At 43.4% G+C, this 27,342-nt stretch overlaps 1 protein-coding gene across 1 annotated transcript in view; it reads left to right on the top strand.

Annotated features, from left to right (window-relative positions):
* Positions 1 to 27,342, top strand: part of abtb2b (ankyrin repeat and BTB (POZ) domain containing 2b) — a 139,229-nt gene that overhangs the window by 81,028 nt on the left and 30,859 nt on the right. The window contains exon 3 of the mRNA XM_071326837.1: positions 16,551 to 16,761. Within this exon, the coding sequence (XP_071182938.1) occupies positions 16,551 to 16,761 (211 nt within the window). The remainder of the gene's footprint in view (positions 1 to 16,550; positions 16,762 to 27,342) is intronic.

Genomic DNA, 27,342 nt, shown 5'->3' with positions numbered 1-27,342 from the left:
ACAAGATAAGATGGCGCTGTATCGTATGGTTACAGTCTTGCAGGCTCCGACCGTGAAAGAGGCAGGAGAGCGAGCGTACTGGTGAGACCGAGGTGAAGGGAAAACCGGCCACCACATCAGTCCATTTTAAAGGCCAATGTTCAGTCACCTAATAACAAGATGGATGACATTCGGTCACGTATTTGCCGACAAATAGACATTCGTAATTGCAATATCATCTGTTTCACTAAAACTTTTGGAGGATGGCCTGGTGTCAAGAAGGGCAGCAAAGAAGCCTCTTCTCTCAAGGAAAAACATCAGGGACAGACTGATATTCTGCAAAATGTACAGGGATTGGACTGCTGAGGACTGGGGTAAAGTCATTTTCTCTGATGAATCCCCTTTCCGATTGTTTGGGGCATCCGGAAAAAAGCTTGTCCGGAGAAGACAAGGTGAGGGCTGCCATCAGTCCTGTGTCATGCCAACAGTAAGGCATCCTGAGACCATTCATGTGTGGCGTTTCTTCTCAGCCAAGGGAGTGGGCTCACTCACAATTTTGCCTAAGAACACAGCCATGAATAAAGAATGGTACCAACACATCCTCCGAGAGCAACTTCTCCCAACCATCCAGGATCAGTTTGGTGACGAACAATGCATTTTCCAGCATGATGGGGCACCTTGCCATAAGGCAAAATGGATAACTAAGTGGCTCAGGGAACAAAACATTGATATTTTGGGTCTATTTCCAGGAAACTCCCCAGACCTTAATCCCATTGAGAACTTGTGGTCAATCCTCAAGAGGCAGGTGGCCAAACAAAAACCTACAAATTCTGACAAACTCCAAGCATTGATTATGCAAGAATGGGCTGCCATCAGTCAGTATGTGGCCCAGAAGTTAATTGACAGCATGCCATGGCGGATTGCAGAGATCTTGAAAAAGAAGGGTCAACACTGCAAATATTGACTCTTTACATCAACTTCATGTAATTGTCAATAAAAGCCTATTTCGTGCTGAAATCGTCATATTAAACACCAATGATATTCACTAAATTGATGGTTGATATTTAGGATAATGTTTTACAGCTTTGTCCTTATTATTATTATAATAATTATTTCAAATATTTTACATTTGATCAAGGCACACAGAGGGCCAGAGATTATTGCAGACACCTGTGATAATCTGAAGTACCTAAAAGGGCCACTTGATGTCATGTGATAGATTACATAAAATCCTTGAAATATAGCAAAATCCTGGTAGTTTACTGGTAAAGTTCAAAAGTTTCAATGAATATAACTTCCCTTTGCAACCCTACCCCTGCACATTGTAGTAACGGTACTGGCACTGCACTGAGCTGTGTATACTATAAGACCTGTTACTGCATTCTCGTGTTTCTTTTCTTTTTTTTCTTCTCTTGCAGTTCACATTTGTTTTATTTCTTATCTATATTACTTCCTTTATTGTGCATTTTTGGGAAAGAGCTCGCAAGTTAAGCATGTCACTGTACTGTATCCTGTGCATGTGACAATACAACTTGAAACACACACACACACACACACACAGGCCGGTTGTCGGGTGTTTTAAGAAAAACACACACACTCTTTCCCTCTCTGAGTGCACTCTTTGTGTAATGTGTCTCCTGTGCTATGGCGCTGGTCTGAGCTCTCAGCGGGCAGGCACACTCCAGACCTCCACACACACATGGGGTTGGCACGCCTTGCCCAGGAGACAGGGCAGACACTGGGGCATCTGTATGGAAGACGCCAATCCTGCTGGAGTCCTGGGCTGGACTGAACTGGACTTAGTTGACCGAGCGGGCGCACACACAAACTAAACATGGGGCCTTGTGGAGGGTAGAGTTGATTTTTTTCTCAACCAGTGAGAAATAAAATAAAAAAAGCTGGTGGATAGTGGAAATAGTTGGTTTTTATATTGTATTTAAGGGTATGCCACAATTCAAAAAAGGTTAATAACTCATGGTATATTAGCGTATACCAGTATACTAGTACAATGGCAAACATAAGTTAAAGCATGATCCTAAGGTTACTACAAGCTTCACTCAGTTGATCTGTGGGTGGAGTGGGATGGATTTTTTTGGAGTAGTGGACACCTTTTGGTAACATGATAAAGCAAAAAGAAACGTGTGTCTTTAGATTTTGTGAAAGCAAGGAAGAGTCCCTTTGCGAGTAGTAGCTAGCTGGCAGCCTGTCTAAAAAGCTAGCACGATAGCTAGCCTTTTTAGCTTCCCATGTGAAATATCAGATTTATACTGCCGGTGTAACCTAAAACATTATCCCAGTTTGATATGCTGCTTGTGTATTCATTCCCATATCAGCTAAAAATAGAACGTCATCTTGTTTTGGTCATGGAGTAAAAAAACACATGGCTAGCTAGCTGGCTACAGCAGGTTCTACCATTTCACAATAGCCTGTAATCACTAGTTATTACTTCTAAACAAAATACATTTTTGGGTGGATTCTGCAACACTCCTAATCGTGTGTCTGCATAGAGCTTGTAGTACATTTAACATGACAGAAGCAGAGGGTGAGACAGGGACATGAGAGCGAGAGAGGCAGAAACGGAGAGAGACACAGAGAGGTAAAGTGAATAACATAATGAGGTAGGTTGGGGTAGTAGCAAATAATCCCACTCAATCTTCTAGAATGTTCTTTTAAGCCACTGAGTAAACAAACCGAAGTAATTGTTTTGTAGCCAGAATCCCAGCTGTAAACCAGCGGCAACCCAAAGGGATTTAGCTGCGGCCCACCACTGGTTCTCCAATCCAACATTTGGTAAACACTGGTGTTAGAATAAGAGAATGACTTTGTTAGTGGAACATGGCGTGCTTGAAACAGGCTAACGCTAAAGGGATAGTAAGATAAGAAGAGCCGATGGGATATATTTTCATACTACAGAAATGACCATATAATCTGAGTGATTTAATTACAAACTTTTATTCAACAATGTTAAATATAAAGAGGCAACTTTTTATTGTTTTACTTATTTTTTAACATAGTTGACTAAAAGCCTCCTTATAATGCACATTATTGAAGAGAAGTTTCAAATGATCACCCCGCTCAGGTTATAATGACGTTTATTATATTTTTGGGACATTGCACAGTGCTTTTGCACTACATGTAAAGCATAGGATCACAGAGATTTTGGCTATACGTGTCTTTTTGAAAATTCACATCAACAAATACCTGTTATGTTATTAATTTCTTCCCATCATATCTAGTACAGCCACAACATTGTGAACTAGTATCCTTGTAGCGGTAAAACATAAGATTCTAACACCATATGCTTCTCTACCCTACTGTTACTGGGTGGGTTGGGTTGTTGACATGTTTTGAACAGAAACAGCCTCATTGGCTCCCACGTTCTGAGGCAGGAATCCATCCAATATTACATGGAATCCAATAATGCTGTATTTCATATCCTCAAGACCTGTGGAAGCCCTGAATCCCCAGGGGATATATAAGGGCTGGGATGCCAGAGAGAGGCTCTCCGTCCTGGGGTAGAATTCCTCTGAGCCCCCATGGAGGGGGCCGGTTGGTGGGAACACAATTGAGCCCTTCAGCTACAAGTAGGCTCTGGCTTTTTTTGGAGGACTTGACTCCCTATGGTACCCCTTCACCAGCCCCTCTCTCCTCCTACCCCCATTCCTGGCTTCCAGGCATCCTCCCACTCAACGGTGATCAGGTTAGAGATTAACCTATAAGGGTAATTATGTTAAATGTGTGCTACATGATCCTAAACATGACCCTGCCTCTCACCCCCCATGCCTCTCTCCCCTTTCCCCCTCACGGTGCCTGGCCTACTGAGGGGTGAGTTTCACCAGTCCCCTCTTCTCATAGACGCCCCCCTCCATGGTCACGCACTAGGATGTTTTCTCGTTCCCCTACTCTGGGTACTACCGGGGGGGTTATCTGGTGTGTGTGTGTGTGTGTGTGTGTGTGTGTGTGTGGGGGGGGGGGTTTTATGTGTGTGTTTTTGTGTATGTATGCCTGTCAGTGGATGCTCCTCAGAGGAGGAAGGGGATGACTATCCTCCTCAGTGAATACAATGTTTCCTTTTTAGATAAAACTATACTAAATATATTAATGTCACCAAATAATTGATTAAAACACACTGTTTTGCAATGAAGGTCTACATTAGCCTCAACAGCACTCTGTGGGGTAGCACTAAGGTTAATGTGTCCTCCGGCTAACACCAATCAGAGCTTTTGCAGTATGAACTGACATGTTGTTGACCCAATCAAAGTATCAGAGAATGAATCTAGTACTGAAAGCATAAGCTACAGCTAGCGAGCACTGCAGTGCATAACATGTGGTGAGTAGTTGAATCAAAGACAGAGAAAGACAATAGTTGAACAGTTTTAAACAAATACATTTCTTCAAACTGAAGGAGAGGAGAGAGACAGAGCTAGCTATATTTTGTTGTATTTTTTTTACTTTCACTTACCTAGCTAGCTGATGCAGTTAACAAATTTAGCCTACTCAAACACCTGGCTCAAACAGAGAGGGATGCTATGTTAGCTGGCTATGGCTATCCAACACTGGAACTCTTCCATGGTAAACTTTTGTTTTTTAAATGTATTGCCACCGGGGCCCGCAGATGTAACTGCTAAACTGCTTGCTGTACACTGTACTGCGTGATTGTAGCGGGTTTATTAACACGTTAGTTCTAGTAGCTAGCTATGTTGTCTATAACGTTAGGTGGCAACGATGTAGGCTGTGTGTAGTGGTTAGAGTTGCCACCTAACGTCATAGACAACATAGCTAGCTACTAGAACTAACGTGTTAATAAACCCGCTACAATCACGCCCCGGTGGCAATACATTTAAAAAACAAAAGTTTACCATGGAAGAGTTCCAGTGTTGGATAGCCATAGCCAGCTAACATAGCATCCCTCTCTGTTTGAGCCAGGTGTTTGAGTAGGCTAAATTTGTTAACTGCATCAGCTAGCTAGGTAAGTGAAAGTAAAAAAATACAACAAAATATAGCTAGCTCTGTCTCTCTCCTCTCCTTCAGTTGAAGAAATGTATTTGTTTAAAACTGTTCAACTATTGTCTTTCTCTGTCTTCGCCTGGTCAGAGACAGCTGTTGTATGGTGCACTGAAGTCCACAAGCGAAGGAAAAAATGTGAGAGGAGGAGAACACGTAGATTCGAAAAGGAATTATTCAACTAGCAAATAATCATGCTGATTGTATGTGGCTGTGATGGAAGTCAACTGTGTTTGCTGTGTTCAGGGGTGTATTCATTCTGCCGATTCTTAAACGAAGGCAAACGGAACGAAACAGGGATTAACCTCTAACGAGTCACAAACCCGGATCCGGGATCCCCCCATCAAAAAAGCAGACTAGCATAGCCTAGCCTAAAGCTACAGGGATATCATATAATAAAATGTTCATGAAATCACAAGTCCAAGACACCAAATGAAAGATACAGATCTTGTGAATCCAGCCATCATTTCCGATTCTTTAAATGTTTTACAGGGAAGACAAAATATGTATTTCTATTAGCTAACCACCATAGCAAAAGACACAACTTTTTTTTGTCCACCATTTTTCCCTGCATAGGTAGCCATCACTAATTCGACCAAATAAAGATATAAATAGCCACTAACCAAGAAAAAACTTCATCAGATGACAGTCTGATAACATATTTATTGTATAGCATATGTTTTGTTAGAAAAATTTGCATATTTCAGGTATAAATCATAGTTTACCATTGCAGCCACTATCACAAAACTCACCAAAGCGACTAGAATAACTACAGAGAGCAACGTGTATTACCTAATTACTCATCATAAAACATTTCTTAAAAATACACAGCGTACAGCAATTGAAAGACACAGATCTTGTGAATCCAGACAATATTTCAGATTTTCTAAGTGTTTTACAGCGAAAACATAATATAACGTTATATTAGCTTACCACAATAGCAAACATCACAACAGCATTGATTCAAGCAAAAACATAGCGATTAGTATAAGTCACCAAAATATATTAATTTTTTCACTAACCTTCTCAGAATTCTTCAGATGACAGTCCTATAACATCATATTACACAATGCATATATAGTTTGTTCGAAAATGTGCATATTTAGCGGCACAAATCGTGGTTATACAATGAGAATAGTGGCCAAAACTTAGAGCATTCTGTCCGGCGCCATCTTGGATTAGCACCTATTCTAATCGAAAACTATTCATAAACTTGACTAAAAAAATACAAGTTGGACAGCTAATGAAAGATAAATTAGTTCTTAATGCAATCGCTGTGTTAGATTTTTAAAATTAACGTTACTAGACATACAGTGTGCGTTACAGCCAGACCAGTGCCGCAATAATGGCGACCAAACACTTTTACATTTTTCCACATAAATACAGAATAACATCATAAATAGTTCTTACTTTTGGACGAGCTTCCATCAGAATCTTGGGCAAGGTGTCCTTTGTCCAAAAGAATCGTTGCTTGGTTGTAAAACGTCGTCTTCAACTTCGGAATTAGCAGCTAACAATAGCTATGTGGCCACAACATGCCCAAATCCTCAAAACGCAATACTAAGGAAATTCCGAAAATAGCAATATACTCGCATAAACTGATATAACTCGGTTTAAAATAACTTCGTTATGATGTTTCTAACACCTATATCGAATTAAATTACAGACGGACATATCTAAGGCCGATAACTGAGCGTTTCAAAATGCTATCCTGAGGTCTTGCTTTGCGTAATGGCGGAAGTCGAAAAGAGAGCGCACTTCGTTCCTTGGGGCTTTATAAGCTCTGAGAAATACGTAGAAACACCATTCCACTTCTCATTGGTTACTGACATCCAGGGGAAGGCGGGTGCAGTTCATGTCGACCCATAGGACACATACAGACCTTTAAACTGATCTGAGAACAGAGTCTAGTTTAGACCTTCGCAGTTCCTGTCATGAATCTCGCTGCAGAAAGAGTTCTGTTCCACCCACAGACATAATTCAAACGGTTTTAGAAACTAGAGATTGTTTTCTATCCAATAGTAATAATAATATGCATATTGTACGAGCAAGAATTGAGTACGAGGCAGTTTAATTTGGGAACGCTAAATGTCGAAGTTGAAACAGCACCCCCTGTAGTGACAAGACCTGAATTTGTCCAAAAGAAACTCTTGTTTGCAACTGTTGAACTAATGATTATGCCTTAGATCAGCTAGATGCAGGCAAGAGTGTACAAGACGGTATTGAATGGGTCACTGTGTGGATTACAATATATTTTTTAGATGTAGCAACCTCATGAATGGGTATAGGGGAAATGTTTGTATCATGTAGTAGCCTAAACCTATCAATGTTACATTGAACTGGGTGAATGGAAAATTAATTATAGCTCATCTTTAACAGCACCGACCGCCACTGATACCTGTGTATCCCTGTGTATGTGTGTGTGTGTGTCTCTGTGAGTTTCATAGTGTACACACATAGGGAAAAGTCATCAGCAACTGAATGAACAGTCTCCATGTGGGCGTTTAGGCCTACTCAGCTCCGAACGTGGGCTGACAAATACCTTTTACAGATACCATTATCATTTGTTGGTGATGTGGACACCAAGGAACATGAACCTTTCGACCCGCTCCACTACAGCCCTGCCAATGTCAATGGGGGCCTGTTCGGCTCACCTTTTGCTCTAGTCCACGATCAGCTCCTTTGTCTTGTTCACATTGGTTGTTGTCCTGGCACCACACCACAGGTCTCTGACCTCCCTATAGGCTGTATCATCGTTGTCGGTAATCAGGCCAACCTTTGTTGTGACGTCAGCAAACGTAATGATGGTGTTTGATTTGTGTTTGGCTACGCAGTTGTGGGTGGAAAGGGAGTACAGGAGGGGACTAAGCACGCACACCTGAGGGTCCCAGTGTTGAGGATCAGTGTGGCAGATGTGTTGTTGCTTACCCTTACCACCTGGGGGCAGCCGGTCAGGAAGTCCAGGATCCGATAGTCATCCGGAACAGCTGGTGCTCTCATGTACGCTTCAGTGTTGCCTCGAAGCGAGCATAAAAGGCTTGTCTGGTAGGCTAGCGTCACTGGGCAGTTCTCAGCTGGGTTTTCCTTTGTAGTCCTTAATAGTTTGCAAACCATGCCATTTCCGACGAACGTCACAGCTGGTGTAGTAGGATTCAATCTTAGTCCTGTATTGATGCTTTGCCTGTTTTATGGTTCGTCTGAGGGCATAGTGGGATTTCTTATAGGTGTCCGGATTAGTGTCCCGCTGCTTGAAAGCGGCAGCTCTAGCCTTTAGCTCGGTGCGGATGTTGCCTGTAATGGCTTCTGGTTAGGGTATGTACGTACGGTCACTGTGGGGATGACGTTGTTGATACACTTATTGATGAAGCCGGTGACTGAGGTGGTATACTCCTCAATGCCATTGGATGAATCCCTGAACATATTCCAGTCTGTGCTAGCAAGACATACCTCTGGTTGAGATATGTACGCACGGTCACTGTGGGGATGACGTCGTCGATGCACTTATTTTTATTAAATGTTTTATTTTATTTAACCAGGTTGGCCAGTTGAGAACAAGTTCTCATTTACAACTGCGACTTGGCCAAGATAAAGCAAAGCAGTGTGACACAAACAACACAGAGTTACACATAAACAAACGTACATAGGCATTGAGTGACGATGAGAGGTTTTATGTCCAGTTTGAGGTGAGTAATCGCTGTTCTGATATCCAGAAGCTATTTTTGGTCATGAGACAGTAGCAGCAACATTATGTAAAAAATAAGTTACAAACAATGTGAAGAAAAAAAAAAGCACAGTTGGCTAGGAGCCCCTTAAACGGGGAGGGGGCTGCTAAACCACTTACTTGTGGAATGTTACCGAATAACAATGCTGCGGGTAAATGGTTCAGCAGTCTTTCCAATAAATTGGAATGGGCTATCAGCAGGACAATAGACTCGAAGTTTAGCGACTTTAAAATATTAATTTGTGAGGCATGTCACGTTCCTCATCTCTTTGCATAGCCCACCATATGCACTGTTTTCTAACCACATCTGGATGGATCTGTAACAAATTACTATGGGAATACATGTCCCTGAATGATAGAGATATTGCAATAAAGTAGGCTAATGCAATTTAAGTAAAGAAATTGTTTCTTACACCCAAAACACCCAAAGTCATCCAATTTGTTATACTAGGATTTTTAGCAATAGCCTACCCACATCTGGTCAACTATTTCAGCACCGTTTTGCGCTGCTTTGAGACAAGCTTGGGGACTGGTCTTGATAAATCAATCAGAATTTTTATTTTCGCTGAATCTCTGTTTGGATACTGGTTAGCCTACAATTAGGCTGTGGAAATGTTTTGATTATTTTGCTCTTCATTCGCAGTCGCTTGGTAGTCTTAGGCCTACTCCCGACCAGGCACGTGGTACAGTGCCATATTTTCCTAAAGAAAACCCTGAGGCCTACCTAGGCTAGTGTAAAATGCATTTTTGTTGTCACATGAGCCGAATAAAACAGGTGTTGACCTTGCCGTGAAATGCTTACTTACAAGCCCTTAACCAACAATGGAGTTCAAGAAAGAGTTAAGATGCATTAAATGCATTAGTGAATTCAATCGCTTTAGCCGACATGTTGGGGTTTACTCATTGTTTAATTATTCAAGGCTCCCTTTGTTATTTCGTTTTATATCTAAAATGCTTGACTGTATTTAAAGACATGGATGTTGTGTGACGACATGTACAAATGAATGAATTATTGATTGATATACTGTATATTGAAGTAGGCCTTCATGCCAATAAGTAAGTTACACTTAAACAGCTACAGTAAATAGGACTCTTAGGCCAACAGCGCCATGTCATTTCAATAACTTCATTTCAATAAGAACCTTGAACCCACATGTCCCTGAATTTACCGAAATATGTGTATTTTAGCAGTAGGCCTACATTAAGATAAATATCATAAAAAGACATAACTTACTGGTCATTTCATCCTCAAAGCGCCGTGAAGGTCTGCTGCTGTCACGATCGTCTTGTGAAGAGAGAGAGGACCAAAACACAGCATGTGAAAAATAAGACATCTTCTTTTATTAGAACGACGAAGATGAAACACGAAACGAAACACTTCACAAACTAACAAAACAACAAACGACCGTGAAGCTACAAAACGAAAGTGCACACACAAGCTACTAACGTTTAGACATAGACAATTACCCACAAACACCTAAAGCCTATGGCTACCTTAAATATGGCTCCCAATCAGAGACAACAATAACCAGCTGTCTCTGATTGAGAACCAAATCAGGCAACCATAGACTTTCCTAAACACCTACACTCAACCATAGACATACCTAGACACATACACTCAACACAAACCCATACACTACAACCAACATCCCCTATACCATATAATCACCCAAAACACACACATACCCCATGTCACACCCTGACCTAACTAAAATAAAGAAAACAAATAATACTAAGGCCAGGGCGTGACAGTACCCCCCCCAAAAGGTGCGGACTCCGGCCGCAAAACCTGACATATAAAGGGAGGGTCCGGGGTGGGCCCTAATATGGCGGCGGCTCGGGTGCGGGACGTGGCCCCCACTCCAGCATTGTCAATATCCGCTTCGGTGTCTCTGGTAGATCCTGGCTGACTGGCGGATTCAGCCGATCCCGGCTGACTGGCGACTCTGGCTGCTCATGGCTGGCGGGCGACTCTGGCTGCCCATGGCTGGCGGGCGACTCTGGCTGGCGGGCGACTCTGGCCGCCAATGGCTGGCGGGCGACTCTGGCCGCCCATGGCTGGCGGGCGACTCTGGCCGCCCATGGCTGGCGGGCGACTCTGGCCGCCCATGGCTGGCGGGCGGCTCTGGCCGCCCATGGCTGGCGGGCGGCTCTGGCCGCCCATGGCTGGCTGACGGCTCTGGCCGCCCATGGCTGGCTGACGGCTCTGGACGCCCATGGCAGGCTGACGGCTCTGGACGCCCATGGCAGGCTGACGGCTCTGGACGCTCATGGCAGGCTGACGGCTCTGGACGCTCATGGCAGGCTGACGGCTCTGGACGCTCATGGCAGGCTGACGGCTCTGGACGCTCATGGCAGGCTGACGGCTCTGGACGCTCATGGCAGGCTGACGGCTCTGGACGCTCATGGCTCGCTGGCGGCTCTGGACGCTCATGGCTCGCTGGCGGCTCTGGCAGATCCTGTCTGGTTGGCGGTTCTGGCAGATCCTGTCTGGTTGGCGGCTCTGGCAGATCCTGTCTGGTTGGCGGCTCTGGCAGATCCTGTCTGGTTGGCGGCTCTGGCAGATCCTGTCTGACGAACGGCTCTAGCAGCTCCTGACTGACGAACGGCTCTGACGGCTCGGGACAGACGGGCGGCTCTGACGGCTCGGGACAGACGGATGGCTCAGACGGCACTGGGCAGACGGATGGCTCAGACGGCGCTGGGCAGACGGATGGCTCAGATGGCGCTGGGGAGACGGATGGCTCAGATGGCGCTGGGGAGACGGATGGCTCAGATGGCGCTGGGGAGACGGATGGCTCAGATAGCACTGGGGAGACGGATGGCTCTGGCCGGATGAGGCGCACTGTAGGCCTGGTGCGTGGTGCCGGAACTGGTGGTACCGGGCTGGGGACACGCACTTCAAGGCTAGTGCGGGGAGCAGCAACAGGATGCACAGGACTCTGGAGACGCACAGGAGACTTGGTGCGTGGCGTAGGCACCGGTGGTAATGGGCGGGAGACACGCACCATTGGACGAGTGTGTGGAGGAGGAACAGGGCTCTGGAGACACACTGGAAGCCTGGTGCGTGGTGTAGGCACTGGTGGAACTGGACTGGGGCGGGGAGGTGGCGCCGGAAATACCGGACCGTGCAGGCGTACTGACTCCCTTGAGCACCGAGCCTGCCCAACCTTACCTGGTTGAATGGTCCCCGTCGCCCGCCCAGTGCGGGGAGGTGGAATAACCCGCACCGGGCTATGTAGGCGAACCGGGGACACCATGCGTAAGGCTGGTGCCATGTAAGCCGGCCCGAGGAGACGCACTGGAGACCAGACGCGTTGAGCCAGCTTCATGGCACCTGGCTCAATGCCCAATCTAGCCCTACCAGTGCGGGGAGGTGGAATAACCCGCACCGGGCTATGAACACGTACAGGAGACACCGTGCGCTCTACTGCGTAACACGGTGTCCGCCCGTACTCCCGCTCTCCACGGTTAGCCTGGGAAGTGGGCGCAGGTCTCCTACCTGCCCTCGGCCCACTACCTCTAAGCCCCCCCCCAAGAAATTTTTGGGTTGTACTTGCGGGCTTCCAGCCTTGCCTCCGTGCTGCCTCCTCATATCGCCTCCTCTCGGCTTTCGCTGCCTCCAGCTCTTCACGAGGGAGGCGATATTCTCCCGGTTGTGCCCAAGGTCCCTTTCCATCCAAAATCTCCTCCCATGTCCATGAATCCTTTGTTCCTTGCTCCTGTTGCCACTGATCACGCTGCTTGATCCTTGATTGGTGGGTAATTCTGTCACGATCGTCTTGTGAAGAGAGAGGACCAAAACGCAGCATGTGAAAAATAAGACATCTTCTTTTATTAGAACGACGAAGATGAAACACGAAACGAAACACTTTACAAACTAACAAAACAACAAACGACCGTGAAGCTACAAAACGAAAGTGCACACACACACACACACACACACACACACACACACACACACACACACACACACACACACACACACACACACACACACACACACACACACACACACACACACACACACACACGCTACTAACGTTTAGACATAGACAATTACCCACAAACACCTAAAAGCCTATGGCTACCTTAAATATGGCTCCCAATCAGAGACAACAATAACCAGCTGTCTCTGATTGAGAACCAAATCAGGCAACCATAGACTTTCCTAAACACCTACACTCAACCATAGACATACCTAGACACATACACTCAACACAAACCCATACACTACAACCAACACCCCCTATACCATATAATCACCCAAAACACACACATACCCCATGTCACACCCTGACCTAACTAAAATAATAAAGAAAACAAATAATACTAAGGCCAGGGCGTGACAGCTGCGCAGTATCCATATTAACAGTAGAAGCCGGGACTCAACGAGTAGCCTACCAATAACCGCCAGTCTAATAAATCAATGTAATATACACAATCACAAAGAAATACCTTCATATTTTATTTAGGAAGGTCATGCATATCTCTGTGCTATAGTAGCTGAGGCTATGGTTGCTCCATGTCAATGAAATTAATTAACTTGTTATGCTCTTTTAGATAGGTTATAGCAATCAAAATGTCTGGCCTGCATGGGCCTCTGTGGGATTATTTTGGAGAGTAAGCAAGTGCCAACAAGCTTCATAAAGACACCCTCAAAGATGCCTTCTGGTGGTTTCAACGAGAATTAACGGCAACAATGACAGTAAAATACTATGACGTCATGCACTGTAACATGCTGTACCCACCTGTAACCCACCTAAATCCATATTAATAAAGTTTTTTAAAAAACAATGTCTCTCTAGCCAACACTCTCAAGATGGAATCAAAGGAATAGTGGGAAGTTGGAACCCACCAGTGAGACCTGACTCCTCACCTACCATTTGTTGGTTGAATTATCTCAATAACCATGAAGCAGCCCAGTGGCTACATTGACCCTGGTGATTGGTGTAGCCTCACTGCACTTAGTACTCCCATTCCCTGGCTATCACGCTGACCCAAACCAAACTGTGCTGGCTCAGATATTTTCTTTTCACTTTGTCCTATTCAGCATAGTTCCAGCAACTATATGACGGATGTGTGTAAACAGGCCAACTCAGTACAGCTTAGTTTGGCACCACTCAGTTCAGCTCAGTAGTGTGAAAAGCCCTCCAGTCATTGTCTGACGAGTCCATTAAGTGCAAACGTCATTAGTGATTAATGATTGTTTAGACTGGGTTGGTCTGGCTGTGCTTACTGGTAATGGCACTACTAATCGGTTAAGAAAAGAAAATAATGTCATGGGTTAAGGAAAGAAAGGGGGAAATCCTTTGCTGGATGACGTAGCCTAGGGGGCCAATGCTGAGTATTGCTGTGGTGGTAGATGGTTCACCGGATACTGTGTGGTGTGTTTGTTTGTTTGTTTTATGTGCGTGTGTGTGTGTTTTATGAACGTGTGTGTGTGTGTGTGGACATTTAGCTGTGTGCGTGTGTGTTATTTATGTATCTACTGCTCACACACTTCAACCTATATGTAGAGTTGAAGTCGGAAGTTGACATACACTTAGGTTGGAGTCATTAACTTGTTTTTCAACCACTTCAAAAATTTCTTGTTAACAAACTATAGTTTTGGCAAGTTGGTTAGGACATCTACTGTGTGCATGAAACAAGTAATTTTTCCAACAATTGTTTACAGACAGATTATTTCACTTATGATTCACTGTATCACAATTCCGGTGGGTCAGAAGTTTACATACACTAAGTTGACTGTGCCTTTAAACAGCTTGGAAAATTCCAGAAAATGATGTCATGGCTTTAGAAGCTTTAGATAGTCTAATTGACATAATTTGAGTCAATTAGAGGTGTACCTGTGGATGTATTTCAAGGCTAACCTTCACACTCAGTGCCTCTTTGCTTGACATCATGGTGAAAATCAAAAGAAATCAGCCAAATAATTGTAGACCTCCACAAGTCTGGTTCATCCTTGGGAGTAATTGCCAAACGCCTGAAGGTACCACGTTCATCTGTACAAACAAGGGTACGCAAGTATAAACACCATGGGACCACGCAGCCGTCATACCGCTCAGGAAGCAGATGCGTTCTGCCTCCTAGAGATGAATGTACTTTGGTGCGAAAAGTGCAGATCAATCCCAGAACAACAGCAAAGGACCTTGTGAAGATGCTGGAGGAAATGGGTACAAAAGTATGTATAACCACAGTAAAATGAGTCCTATATCAACATAACCTGAAAGGCCGCTCAGCAAGGAAGAAGCCACTGCTCCAAAACCACCATAAAAAAGCTTGACTACGGTTTGCAACTGCACATGGGGACAAAGATCGTACTTTTTGCAGAAATGTCCTCTGGTCCGATGAAAGGGGGAGGCTTGCAAGCCGAAGAACACCATCCCAACCGTGAAGCATGGGGGTGGCAGCTTTTTCATGTTGTGGGGGTGCTTTGCTGCAGGAGGGACTGGTGTACTTCACAAAATAGATGGCATCAGGAGGTAGGAAAATGATGTGGATATATTGAAGCAACATCTCAAGACATCAGTCAGGAAGTTGAAGCTTGGTCGCAAATGGGTCTTCCAAATGGACAATGACACCAAGCATACTTCCAAAGTTGTGGCAAAATGTCTTAAGGACAACAAAGTCAAGGTATTGGACTGGCCATCACAAAGCCCTGACCTCAACCCTATAGAAAATTTGTGGGCTGAACTGAAAAAGCGTGTGCAAGCAAGGAGGCCTAAAAACCTGACACAGTTACACCAGCTCTGTTAGGAGAAATGGGCCAAAATTCAAAAATGTATAAAAAACTGTTTTTTCTTTCTCATTATGTGGTATTGTGAGTAGATTGATGAGGAAAAAACATAACTTAATACATTTTAGACTAAGGCAGTAACATAACAAAATGTGGGAAAAGTCATGTGATCTGAATACTTTCCAAATGCACTGTATAATTTCACCGAATGGCTAATATTGTCACTCATCACACTATTCTTGATTTAATCTTGTCTTTACCTATACTAAATAATATATGTGCAAAAAATGTTTTGATTTAGAATGGACCGTTATTACACACCTATCTCGAGACAGGGGCTGTGGGGGAAAAAATTTGAATCGCGAATGCAGGATGCTTTTACTGTTGTTAATTTTTTTAAACATTTTTTATTTAACCTTTTAACTAGGCATTTCAGTTAAGAAAAAAACATATTATTTTACAATGACGGCCTACCCCCCCGGCCAAACTCTTCCCAATTGTGCGCCGCCCTATGGGACTCCTGATCACGGCCGGGTGTGATACAGCCCGGGATCGAACCAGGGTTTGTTGTGATGCCTCTAGCACTCAGATGCAGTGCCATAGACTGCTGCGCCACAATTTTCATGCCAGCCAGGTATGCTATACTTCTGTTGTAAAGATAAACAATGTGCTTAATATTAGGAAAGTTGAGAAATAAATATCGTAGGCCTAGTCGATAGAAAGCTGATGGGATCCTCCTCTTTTTAGTAGAGGCCGTCGCTCTGTTTCCTCGCGCAATTGCATAACCTATAGAAATGTTGCGCAACATGAGCTTATGGGCTCTCATGAAGTGTTCGATTAGATTTTCGATTACATTTGCATTGATGTCATAGTAATTAGAGGTACAATATATTGCTGAAAACCAGGCAGTTAGCAAGTTTGGTAGGCTGCTAATGACCATCAGCAGCATCAGAGCTTGGAGAAGCCTAGTTACCTTGACTAAACTTTCACATGGAATTTGACTGCCTTCATGACTCGTGTCCGCCGGTGTGGCGGTAATACGGTCACCGCAACAGCCCTAATCTCACCTTCACCCTCACCATCTCCCTCCCTATGTCTCTTTCCTAGGTGACCTGGTGTCCAGAGCCATGCACCACATGCAGCGGTTGAGCTCCGTACGCCCGGGGCTCAGCCCGGCCCGCCACACCCGGCCCCAACAGATTGTCTCCTGGTTGCCCGACGCCCTACACACCCTCTACTACTTCCTCCGCTGCCCACAGATGGAGTCCATGGAGAACCCCAACTTAGACCCACCCAGGATGGCCCTCAGCAAGGAGAGGTAAGAGTTAGAATATGGAGAATGGATGTTTATACACACACACACACGCACACACACAGAGACAGACAGTTCATACACACACTCTCTCTCTCTTTCTCTCTCTCTCTCTCTCTCTCTCAGATAAACACTATCAAAAAGTTAGGGACATTTCAAAACAGATCTATCTACAGTTGAAGTCGAAAGTGTACATACACTTAGGTTGGAGTCATTAAAACTTGTTTTTCAACCACTCCACAAATTTCTTGTTAATGATGTTATGGCTTTAGAAGCTTCTGTTAGGCTAATTGACATCAATTGGAGGTGTACCTGTGGATGTATTTCAAGGCCTACCTTGAATTGTAGACCTCCACAAGTCTGGTTCATCCTTGGGAGCAATTTCCAAACGCATGAAAGTACCATGTTCATCTGTACAAACAATGGTACGCAAGTATAAACACCATGGGACCACGCAGCCATCATACCACTCAGGAAGGAGACGCTTTCTGTCTCCTAGAGATAAACGTACTTTGGTGCGAAAAGTGCAAATCAATCCCAGAACAGCAGCAAAGGACCTTGTGAAGATGCTGGAGGAAACAGGTACAAAAGTATCTATATCAAACAGTAAAAGAGTCCTAAATCGACATAATCTGAAAGGCCGCTCAGAAAGGAAGAAGCCACTGCTCCAAAATCGCTATAAAAAAGACAGACTACGGTTTGCAACTGCACATGGGGACAAAGATCGTACTTTTTGGAGAAATGTCCTCTGGTCTGATGAAACAAAAATAGAACTGTTTGGCCATAATGACCATCGTTATGTTTGGAGGAAGAAGGGGGAGGCTTGCAAGCCGAAGAACACCATCCCAACCATGAAGCGCAGTGGTGGCAGCATCATGTTGTGGGGGTGCTTTGCTGCAGGAGGGACTGGTGCACTTCACAAAATAGATGGCATCATGAGGGAAGGAAAATGATGTAGATATATTGAAGCAACATCTCAAGACATCAGTCAGGAAGTTAAAGCTTGGTCACAAATGGGTCTTCAAAATGTACAATGACCCCCAAGCATACTTCCAAAGTTGTGAAAAATGGCTTAAAGACAACACAGTCAAGGTATTAGAGTGGCCATCACAAAGCCCTGACCTCAATCCGATAGACAATTTGTGGGCAGAACTGAAAAAGCTTGTGCTAGCAAGGAGGCCTACAAACCTGACTCCGTTACACCAGCTCTGTCAGGAGGAATGCGCCAAAATTCACCCAACTTATTGTGGGAAGCTTGTTAAACAATTTAAAGGCAATGCTACCAAATACTAATTGAGTGTTTGTAAACTTCTGACCCACTGAGAATGTAATGAATGAAATAAAAGCTGAAATAAATAATGCTCTCTGCTATTATTCTGACATTTCACATTCTTAAAATAAAGTGGCGATCCTAACTGACCTAAAACAGGGATTTCTTGCTAAGATTAAATATTAGGAATTGTGAAAAGCTGAGTTTAATTGTATTTGGCTAAGGTGTATGTCAACCTCCGACTTCAACTGTAGATGCAGAATACACAAATAAACATGTGACTGTGACTGACACTGTTTAATTAAGAACTGAGAATATGCGAAGTTGGCTAACCACGGATCTTTCTTACACAGCTCACATTCGCAAAGTACAGCACTTTTTTAAAGAGCTCTTATCAACTTGTCACGAACTTCCTGTGAACCCCTCCTCTTCCCACCAACCGTTCACAACGGAGTCTACAAGGTTCTTATTCGGGTGCTAATGCTAGGTGGGGGGGGACAGGTAGTTGTTACAGGTGTAAATGTTAGTCTTGGAGAACTGTGGACTATTTGAAAGATGTGAATAAGAGAAAGTGTTAGTGTATTTTAAGAGGTACTAATGGGTTTTAACCATGTCAGTGGCTCTTTTCATCTCTTATGGCTGGCTTCCCGGCTTTGAAGTTGAGGTCAAGGTAATTGTATGTTTTTAGACATAGTTATCTCATTGGTAGTGTCTTAGTTTATTGGTAGTGTCTGAACAGTTGTAGGCCTATAGTTTATTTGTGAGAGATTAGAGGTTCCATGACAATGTTAATGAACTGAATGGTGTGTGCTCATTAGACATTACTCATCTGGTTTTGCCTCAGGACTCAAATTTAAACCTGGTTGTCTCAGTCACGACCCAATATCACACTGCGGGGAAAAAACTCAGCCAAAATGCAATCTGGGTAACTATTTTTAATGCTATATTGATTGTAAATGTAGCAAGTATATGACAAGAGAACACCTTTTTTTAAAATTAAGATTGCTAGTAAGCTCACTGGTTTAAGACCACAAAATCAACCAAAATGTGCTGAATAAATACTGTGATTGAAGAAAGATAGTTTTCAGAGATGAAATAAGTAAATGTAGGCATTTTCTACACACTTTCTACCTGGTTTTAGTCATTTAGCTTCAGACTAAATAAATAAAAATAAGAGAATCCCTGCTCCAATAACCCCTGTAGAGCAGTGGTTCGCTCTGCAAGTTACTGCTTGTGTTGTACGTATGCCACTGAAAACAGGGCGTGGACTAGGACTGACTCACTCCTGATTCCACTATTTCCTGTCCTCCAGTAAGATGTGATAAAAGGCTGTATAAATATCAGCTGACGTAGCTCATGTGGTCATTATGAAACTACACGTCGGTTCCCTTAGGTTGGTTCTCCAGGGTTCATGGATATGTTATGGAAGTAATTGGTGAAATTAGAAAGACAATGTTTTGAACCTGACATATTTTAGGGAGGGGGGGGGGGTGTGTGTGTGTGTGTGTGTGTGTGTGTGTGTGTGTGTGTGTGTGTGTGTGTGTGTGTGGCATTTTCTCCTGTAAAGATTAGGAAAAAATAGTAAAAATACCATTCAATGTGCAGATAAATAGTTAAGCAGTTAGATTAAACAATTCCTTAGTAAAATAAATGTTTTATATTGAAACATGTATGGAAACAGGTAAATGAACACTCCTCAGTTAGCAGACTCAAGCAAGCTAAACCCACATGGTAGCAAAAACTAAAATTGTTAACAAGTTAGAAATGATTTAAACACACTTTGCTAGTGTGTAGGCTACTATTTACTAATTAACAAAAAGGCATGTATGTCATATTAAATATATTCACTCCACCCAGTATTGTAATGAAAACTTACCAGAAAGCATGTAGTCCTTGGCTCAGACAGTATAGTAGTGTGGGCTCAATAGCATCCATTGAATTGGGGATAGTTTAGCCAAAATATGCCACAAGACCGAGAATTGCCTTATGTGTATCCCACTAAAAAGGTTCACTGTTATAAGCTAACTTTTTTGATGACTTTAAGCAAAATTCCCCAAAATCCCGGGCTTAACATCCCATGGAGAAATTTCCGGAAGAATTTCGGAATTTTCCCGGAAAGTTTGCAACCCTAGACACATCTCAACATCAACTGTTCAGATGAGACTGCTTGAATCAGGCCTTCATGGTCGAATTTCTGCAAAGAAACCACTACTAAATGACACCAATAATAAGAAGAGACTTCCTTGGGCCAAGAAACACGAACAATGAACATTAGACCGGTGGAAATCTGTATTTTTGGTCTGTCCAAATTGGAACGTTTTGGTTCCAACCGCTGTGTCTTTGTGAGATGCAGAGTAGGTCAACGGATGATCTCCGCATGTGTGGTTCCCACCGTGAAGCATGGAGGAGGAGGTGTGATGGTGTGGGGGTGCTTTGCTGGTGACACTGTCAGTGATTTATTCAATTCAAGGGAAACTTAACCAGCATGGCTACCACAGCATTCTGCATTGATATGCCATCCCATCTGGTTTGCGCCTAGTGGGTCTATCATTTGTTTTTCAACAGGACAATGACCCAAAACACACCTCTAGGCTATTTAAGGGCAATTTGACCAAGAAGGAGAGTGATGGAGTGCTGCATCAGATGACCTGGCCTCCACAATCACCCATCCTCAACCCAATTGAGATGGTTTGGGATTAGTTGGACCGCAGAGTGAAGGAAAAGCAGCCAACATGTGTTCAGCAAATGTGGGAACTTCTTCAAGACTGTTGGAAAAGCATTCCACGTGAAGCTGATTGCGAGAATGCCAAGAGTGTGCAAAGCTGTTACTTTGCCTTTTACAAGGCAGAGGGTGGCTACTTTGAAGAATCTCAAATATATATGATATTTGGATTTGTTTAACACTTTTTTTGGTTACTACATGATTCCATATTATTGTTATTTCATAGTTTTGATGTCTTCACTATTATTCTACAATGTAGAAAATAGTAAAATTAAAGAAAAACCCTTGAATGAGTAGGTGTGTCAACTTTTGACTGGGACTGTACGTACAAGTTTCCTTCCTAGGTCTTCCTGTGTGTGTGTGTGTGTGTGTGTGTGTGTGTGTGTGTGTGTGTGTGTGTGTGTGTGTGTGTGTGTGTGTGTGTGTGTGTGTGTGTGTGTGTGTGTGTGTGTGTGTGTGTGTGTGTGTGTGTGTGTGTGTGTGTGTGTGTGTGTGTAAAAAGTTCAGGAGAAATGTCTCCTGTATGTTCAAGGGCGAATGACACACTTAAGAGTGAGGTATGGTAGGCTGTGTAAAGGTATCTATGCACTCTTGCATACAAAGTGGATGCTGCTCTCACTCACTAGTCTAGTGTTTTTAGGCATGTCAATCTCCGAGTGGCTCACACTGGTTGAATCAATGTTGTTTTGACATCATTTCAATACAATTTTGCTGAACAAACGTGGAATAGATGTTGACTTGATGTCTGTGCCCAGTGGGCTGTGTGTGTTTTTTATTTGAGTTTATGATTGTATATGCATCCAAGGGAGTGTTTGGTTATGGTAGGAGCGGCACGTGTTTGTGTGTGCGCTTCCTGAGTAGGGTTGCAAAGCGAGAGTATATTACTGGAAACTTTATACATTTACCAGGAAACTACCAGAATTTTGGTATCTCAAGGATTTTATGTAATATATCACAAGACATCTAGTGGCTCTTTTGGGTACTTCCAGATTATCACAGGTGTCTGTAAAGCTGTAAAACATTATCCTAAATATAAACCATCAACTTGGTGAATACCATTGGTGTTTAGTATGTCAGCATGAAATCTCCTTTTAAGGTTATTTTTTTCTTTTTACAAACTTGTATTTATTTTACTATGTCAATATGTATTTGTTGTGAATGTTTTGGCATCAAACTGGTGGCAGTTGTGAAAGGTCAATAGTTGGAAGAGTTGCGGAATTAATAAATTTTTGATTAATTAGGCTATTTTCTCTTGAACCATATGTTCTATCTACTAGAAAGTCATGGACAATATGAACACAGATATAATAAATTACCACTATATATGAATATATTTTTTACAAAGTCATTCAAGTATAAATTACCAAAGTTACGATATATTGCCATAGATGTTCTGTTAATTACCAAAAGTACTGTAGATTCTGGTAACTTTGGTAAATTACCAGTAGCTTTGCAACCCTAATCCTGAGACACACACATCTGCTCCAGCTGGCTCCCATACCGTACCTCAATCAATCAATCAAATGTATTTATAAAGCCCTTTTTACATCAGCCAATGTCACAAAGTGCTATACAGAAACCCAGCCTAAAACCCCAAACAGCAAGCAATGCAGATGTAGAAGCACGGTGGCTAGGAAAAACTCCCTAGAAAGGCAGGAACTAGGAAGAAGCCTAGAGAGGAACTAGGCTCTGAGGGGTGGCCAGTCCTCTTCTGCTGTGCCGGGTTGAGATTATAACAGTACATGGCCAAGATGTTCAAACGTTCATAGATGACCAGCAGGGTCAAATAATAATAATAATAATCACAGTGATTGTAGAGGGTGTAACAGGTCAGCACCTCATGAGTAAATGTCAGTTGGCTTTTCATAGCCGAGCATTCAGAGTTAGAGACAGCAGGTGGGGTAGAGAGAGAGAGTCAAAAACAGCAGGTCCGGGACAAGGTAGCACGTCCGGTGAACAGGTCAGGTTTCCATAGCTGCAGGCAGACCAGTTGAAACTAAATCAGCAGCACAACCAGGTGGACTGGGGACAGTAAGGAGTCATCAGGCCAGGTAGTCCTGAGGCATGGTCCCAGGGCTCAGGTCCCCGGGAGGGGAGGGAGAGCGAGAGAGAGAATTAGAGGGAGCATACTTAAATTCACACAGAACACCGGATAAGACAGGAGAAATACTCCAAATATAACAGACTGACCCTAACCCCCCGACACATAAACTATTGCAGCATAAATACTGTAGACTGAGAGAGGAGGGGTCAGGAGACACTGTGTCCTCATCCGACGATATCACCAGACAGGGCCAACCAGGAAGGATATAACCCCACCCACTTTGACAAAGCACAACCCCCACACCACTAGAGGGATATCTTCAACCACCAACTTACTACCCTGAGACAAGGCCGAGTATAGCCCACGAAGATCTTCCCCACGGCACGAACCCGAGGGCGGCGCCAAACCCGGACAGGAAGATCACGTCAGTGACTCAACCCACTCGAGTGACACACCCTTCCTAGGAACGGGATGAAAGAGCACCAGTAAGCCAGTGATTCAGCCCCCGTAAAAGGGTTAGAGGCAGAGAATCCCAGTGGAGAGAGGGGAACCGGCCAAGCAGAGACAGCAAGGGCGGTTCGTCGCTCCAGTGCCTTTCCGTTCACCTTCACACCCCTGGGCCAGACTACACTCAGTCATAGGACCTACTGAAGAGATGAAAGAGCAAATATGCTCTCCTCATTATTATCAAAGAGAAAAGAACACCACACACAACTCTCCATTCCACCAGACCTCTACGTGTACGTGTACGTGTACGTGTGTGTGTGTGTGTGTGTGTGTGTGTGTGTGTGTGTGTGTGTGTGTGTGTGTGTGTGTGTGTGTGTGTGTGTGTGTGTGTGTGTGTGTGTGTGTGTGTGTGTGTGTGTGTGTGTGTGTGTGTGTGTGTGTGTGTGTGTGAGAGATGGGAGTTACAATTAGTATCTGACAATAATTATAGTTTGATGCCACCATAATGTTCCCTCGCTCTCTTTCTCTCACTCTTTCTTGCTTTCATTCTTTCTCGCTCTCTTGCTCTCTTGCTCTCTCTCTCTCTCCCTCCCCCTCACTCTCTCTCCAGAAACCTCCATTAACATTTTGTTGTGAACTCTAACCACGACTCTGTGTGGCCCAAGACATCAGACATTTGAGCAGACCCCAACACTACTCAACACGTCTTATCACAGGAACAGAATTAATTCAACATTCAACAGACAATGCCGTGAAAGCATTGTGTTAATATGTGTGTGTGTTTGCATGCGTCTGTTACAAGTGTGTGTGCGGGCATGTGTGTGTGTGTGCATTCTTTTGTACATGTGTGGTATATTTTAATGCCACTGAGTCATCATGCTAAATATTTTTAATGTAAACAACAACTTGTTGTGTGAGATGTTAATGACCAATTTACTTGACCCTTTCTTTACCTCTCCTCTCCCTTCCCAAACCAATAATTTCTGCTTTCAAAGCATGAGTAATTCGACTCCCTAGACCACCCTAAACACATACACACACACACACACCCAGACACACACATGCAGACACACACGCACACACAGGCTCTAGCTGTAAAAAGTGGCTGTGTCTAATTGGACAATGTGTAGTGATGATAAAAAGTGGGGAGATAAAGTTGCCTCTAAACACTGATACAGGGTCAGATATATTCCATTTTGTAATGTGTACATTTATGTGTGGAAGCAAGGTAATCTGATCCTAAATCTGTGATTGAGGGCAATTTAATATGGTTAACCCCAAGGTCTGACTCTGTCTCGTTATTAGATTGCTATCAGATTTGTTGTAGTTGTAATGGACCCGGATCTACATGAGTCCAGACACGTGCTGTGTACAAATCAGAGGTCAGTTAAACTCTGGCTGGCCTGTTTGTATTTACATCTCATTGGCTCCAAATCTAGGATCTCTGATCTAAGATCAGCCGTTGAGGGGTAGGATGAGGAGTCAGGGGTTAGGGTGCACACACCTTACTGTGATAAGCCTGCATTGTCTTTATTACAATGTAAAACACTGATAATGGATATACAGTGCATTCGGAAAGTAATCAGACCTCTTGAGGTTTTCCACATTTTGTTACAATACAGCCTAATTCTAAAATGTATGAAATATTTTTTTCCCTTCTTTAATCTATCACATAATGACAAAGCGAAAACAGGTTTTTATACATTTCTGCAAATGTAATAAAATAAAAAAAACTGAAACATCACATTTACATAAGTATTCAGACCTTTTACTCAGTACTTTATTGAAACACCTTTGTCAGTGATTACAGCCTCGAGTCTTCTTGGGTATGACGCTACATGCTTGGCGCACCTGTATTTGGGGAGTTTCTCCCATTCTTCTCTGCAGATCCCCTCAAGCTCTGTCAGGTTGTATGGGGAGCATCGCTGCACAGCTATGTTCAGGTTTCTCCAGAGATGTTTGATTGGGTTCAAGTCCAGGCTCTGGCTGTGCCACACAAGGACATACAGAGACTTGTCCCGAAGCCACTTCTGCGTTGTCTTGGCTGTGTGCTTATGGTCGTTGTCCTGTTGGAAGGTGAATCTTCGCCCCAGTCTGAGGTCCTGAGCGCTCGGGAGCAGGTTTTTATCAATGATCTCTCTTTCCCTCAATCCTGACTAGTCTCCAAACATCCCCAGAGCAGGATGATGCCACCACCATGCTTCACCGTAGGGATGGTGCCAGGTTTCCACTAGACGTGACACTTGGCATTCAGGCCAAAGAGTTCAATCTTGGTTTCATCAGACCAGAGAATCTTGTTTCTCATGGTCTGAGAGTCCTTTAGGTGCCTTTGGAAACCCCAGGCGGGCTGTCATGTGCCTTTTACTGAGGAGTGGCTTCTGTCTGGCCACTCTACCGCAAAGGCCTGATTAGTGGAGAGCTGCAGAGATGGTTGTCCTTCTAGATGGTTCTCCCATCGCTACAGAGGAATTCTGGAGCTCTGTCAAAGTGACCATCAGGTTCTTGATCACCTCCCTGACCAAGGCCCTTCTCCCCCGATTGCTTAGTTTGGCCGGGCGGCCAGCTCTAGGAAGAGTCTTGGTGGTTCCAAACTTCTTCCATATAAGAATGATGGAGGCCACTGTGTTCTTGGGGACCTTCAATGCTGCAGAAGTGTTTTGGTATCCTTCTCCAGATCTGTGCCTCTACACAATCCTGTCTCGGAGCTCTATGGACAATTTCTTCAACTGTGGGACCTTAAATAGACAGGTGTGTACCTTCCCAAATTATGTCGAATCCATTGAATTTACCACAGGTGGACTCCAATCAAGTTATAATAACATCTCAAGGCTGATCAATGGAAACAGGATGCACCTGAACTCAATTTCGAGTCTCATAGCAAAGGGTCTGAATACTTATGTGAAGATATTTGCAAAGAATATTCTAAAAACCTGTTTTTGCTTTGTCATTATCAGTTATTGTGTGTAGATTGAGGAGGATTTTTTAAAATGTTATCCATTTTAGAATAAGGCTGCATAACATTTTAAAATTAAAACCAAATAGAAAAAAATGGGCAACTGACACAAAGAACACAGGTGACGCTACAAGGGACTAGGAAACCAAGGAGCACATCTGTCCACAGAAAGCCATCATAAAGAGAATGGTCTTTAGGCCTGTTTTAACTGAGCCCAGAGTGTGTGTTAGCTCCCCACTCATTCTGCACAGTGGTTAACACACTTGAATAATGCAACACGGCATGTAAAAATGTTGTTTACTGTAAACTGTTCATTACTGTTCGCAAAACAATGGCCGACCAGCCTATAACACTTTACAATGCAAGGCGATACCGGTAGCTTTCAGTTTTAATTGTAGGCTACCTTTCCTTGCTAGCTTACAACTGAAGCAAACACCAATTCAGTACCCTAGTACTTTGCTTGTGATAATATGCTACCCGTAACGCAAAATTTGCCGATTTGTCAACAAAAACGTCACTTAGTCTCCCTCGCCACCAAAAACTCATGAACTTTTTAGTCTCCCTCGCCTCCCGTCTGGTTTCCACAAAATTCCATAGCCACAAAGTCAGATTCCACAGCCACGTTCTGCCTCGCAAATTACGTAATTTCTTTCTTAAAGAGACTTTTAAATAAGAAGAGATTGCTTATTCTATGTACATGTTGTTGATCACTTCAATAAAATAATATTGTTCTCACAGTTGCCAATAAAACGTGTCCTAAATAGAAGGGATTTTGTAGCCCCACGAAATCAGCTAAAACACAGTCCTTTTGAATAATATGCATTCACCTACATTTTGAATAGACCTAGGCTACATCTCGATTTACCCAGTTAATCAATAGAGATTTACCATTCAAATAAATGATTACCATGATGTTGTTTTGTGGCTAGATTGGTAAAAACAAAGTCAAATTGATTGCATGATTGTATAATCTATTCATTAATGCATACATGGATGTCTCTAAAAAAAATACACGTGAAAATGGTTAAATGTAAATATATTCAACTCAAAATATTCCCAATAATTGAACAGAGCCGTAACTGAGTTTATCCCATTCTGTGACTTTTGGCTAACATGCCTTTTTATTTTTTTGTTGTGGTTTCGTTTCGGAT

Source organism: Salvelinus alpinus, chromosome 9 (assembly GCF_045679555.1).
Source record: "Salvelinus alpinus chromosome 9, SLU_Salpinus.1, whole genome shotgun sequence".
Taxonomy (NCBI): domain Eukaryota; kingdom Metazoa; phylum Chordata; class Actinopteri; order Salmoniformes; family Salmonidae; genus Salvelinus; species Salvelinus alpinus.
The sequence above is the reverse complement of the archived record's forward strand: the minus strand, read 5'-3'. Positions and strand labels throughout refer to the sequence as shown.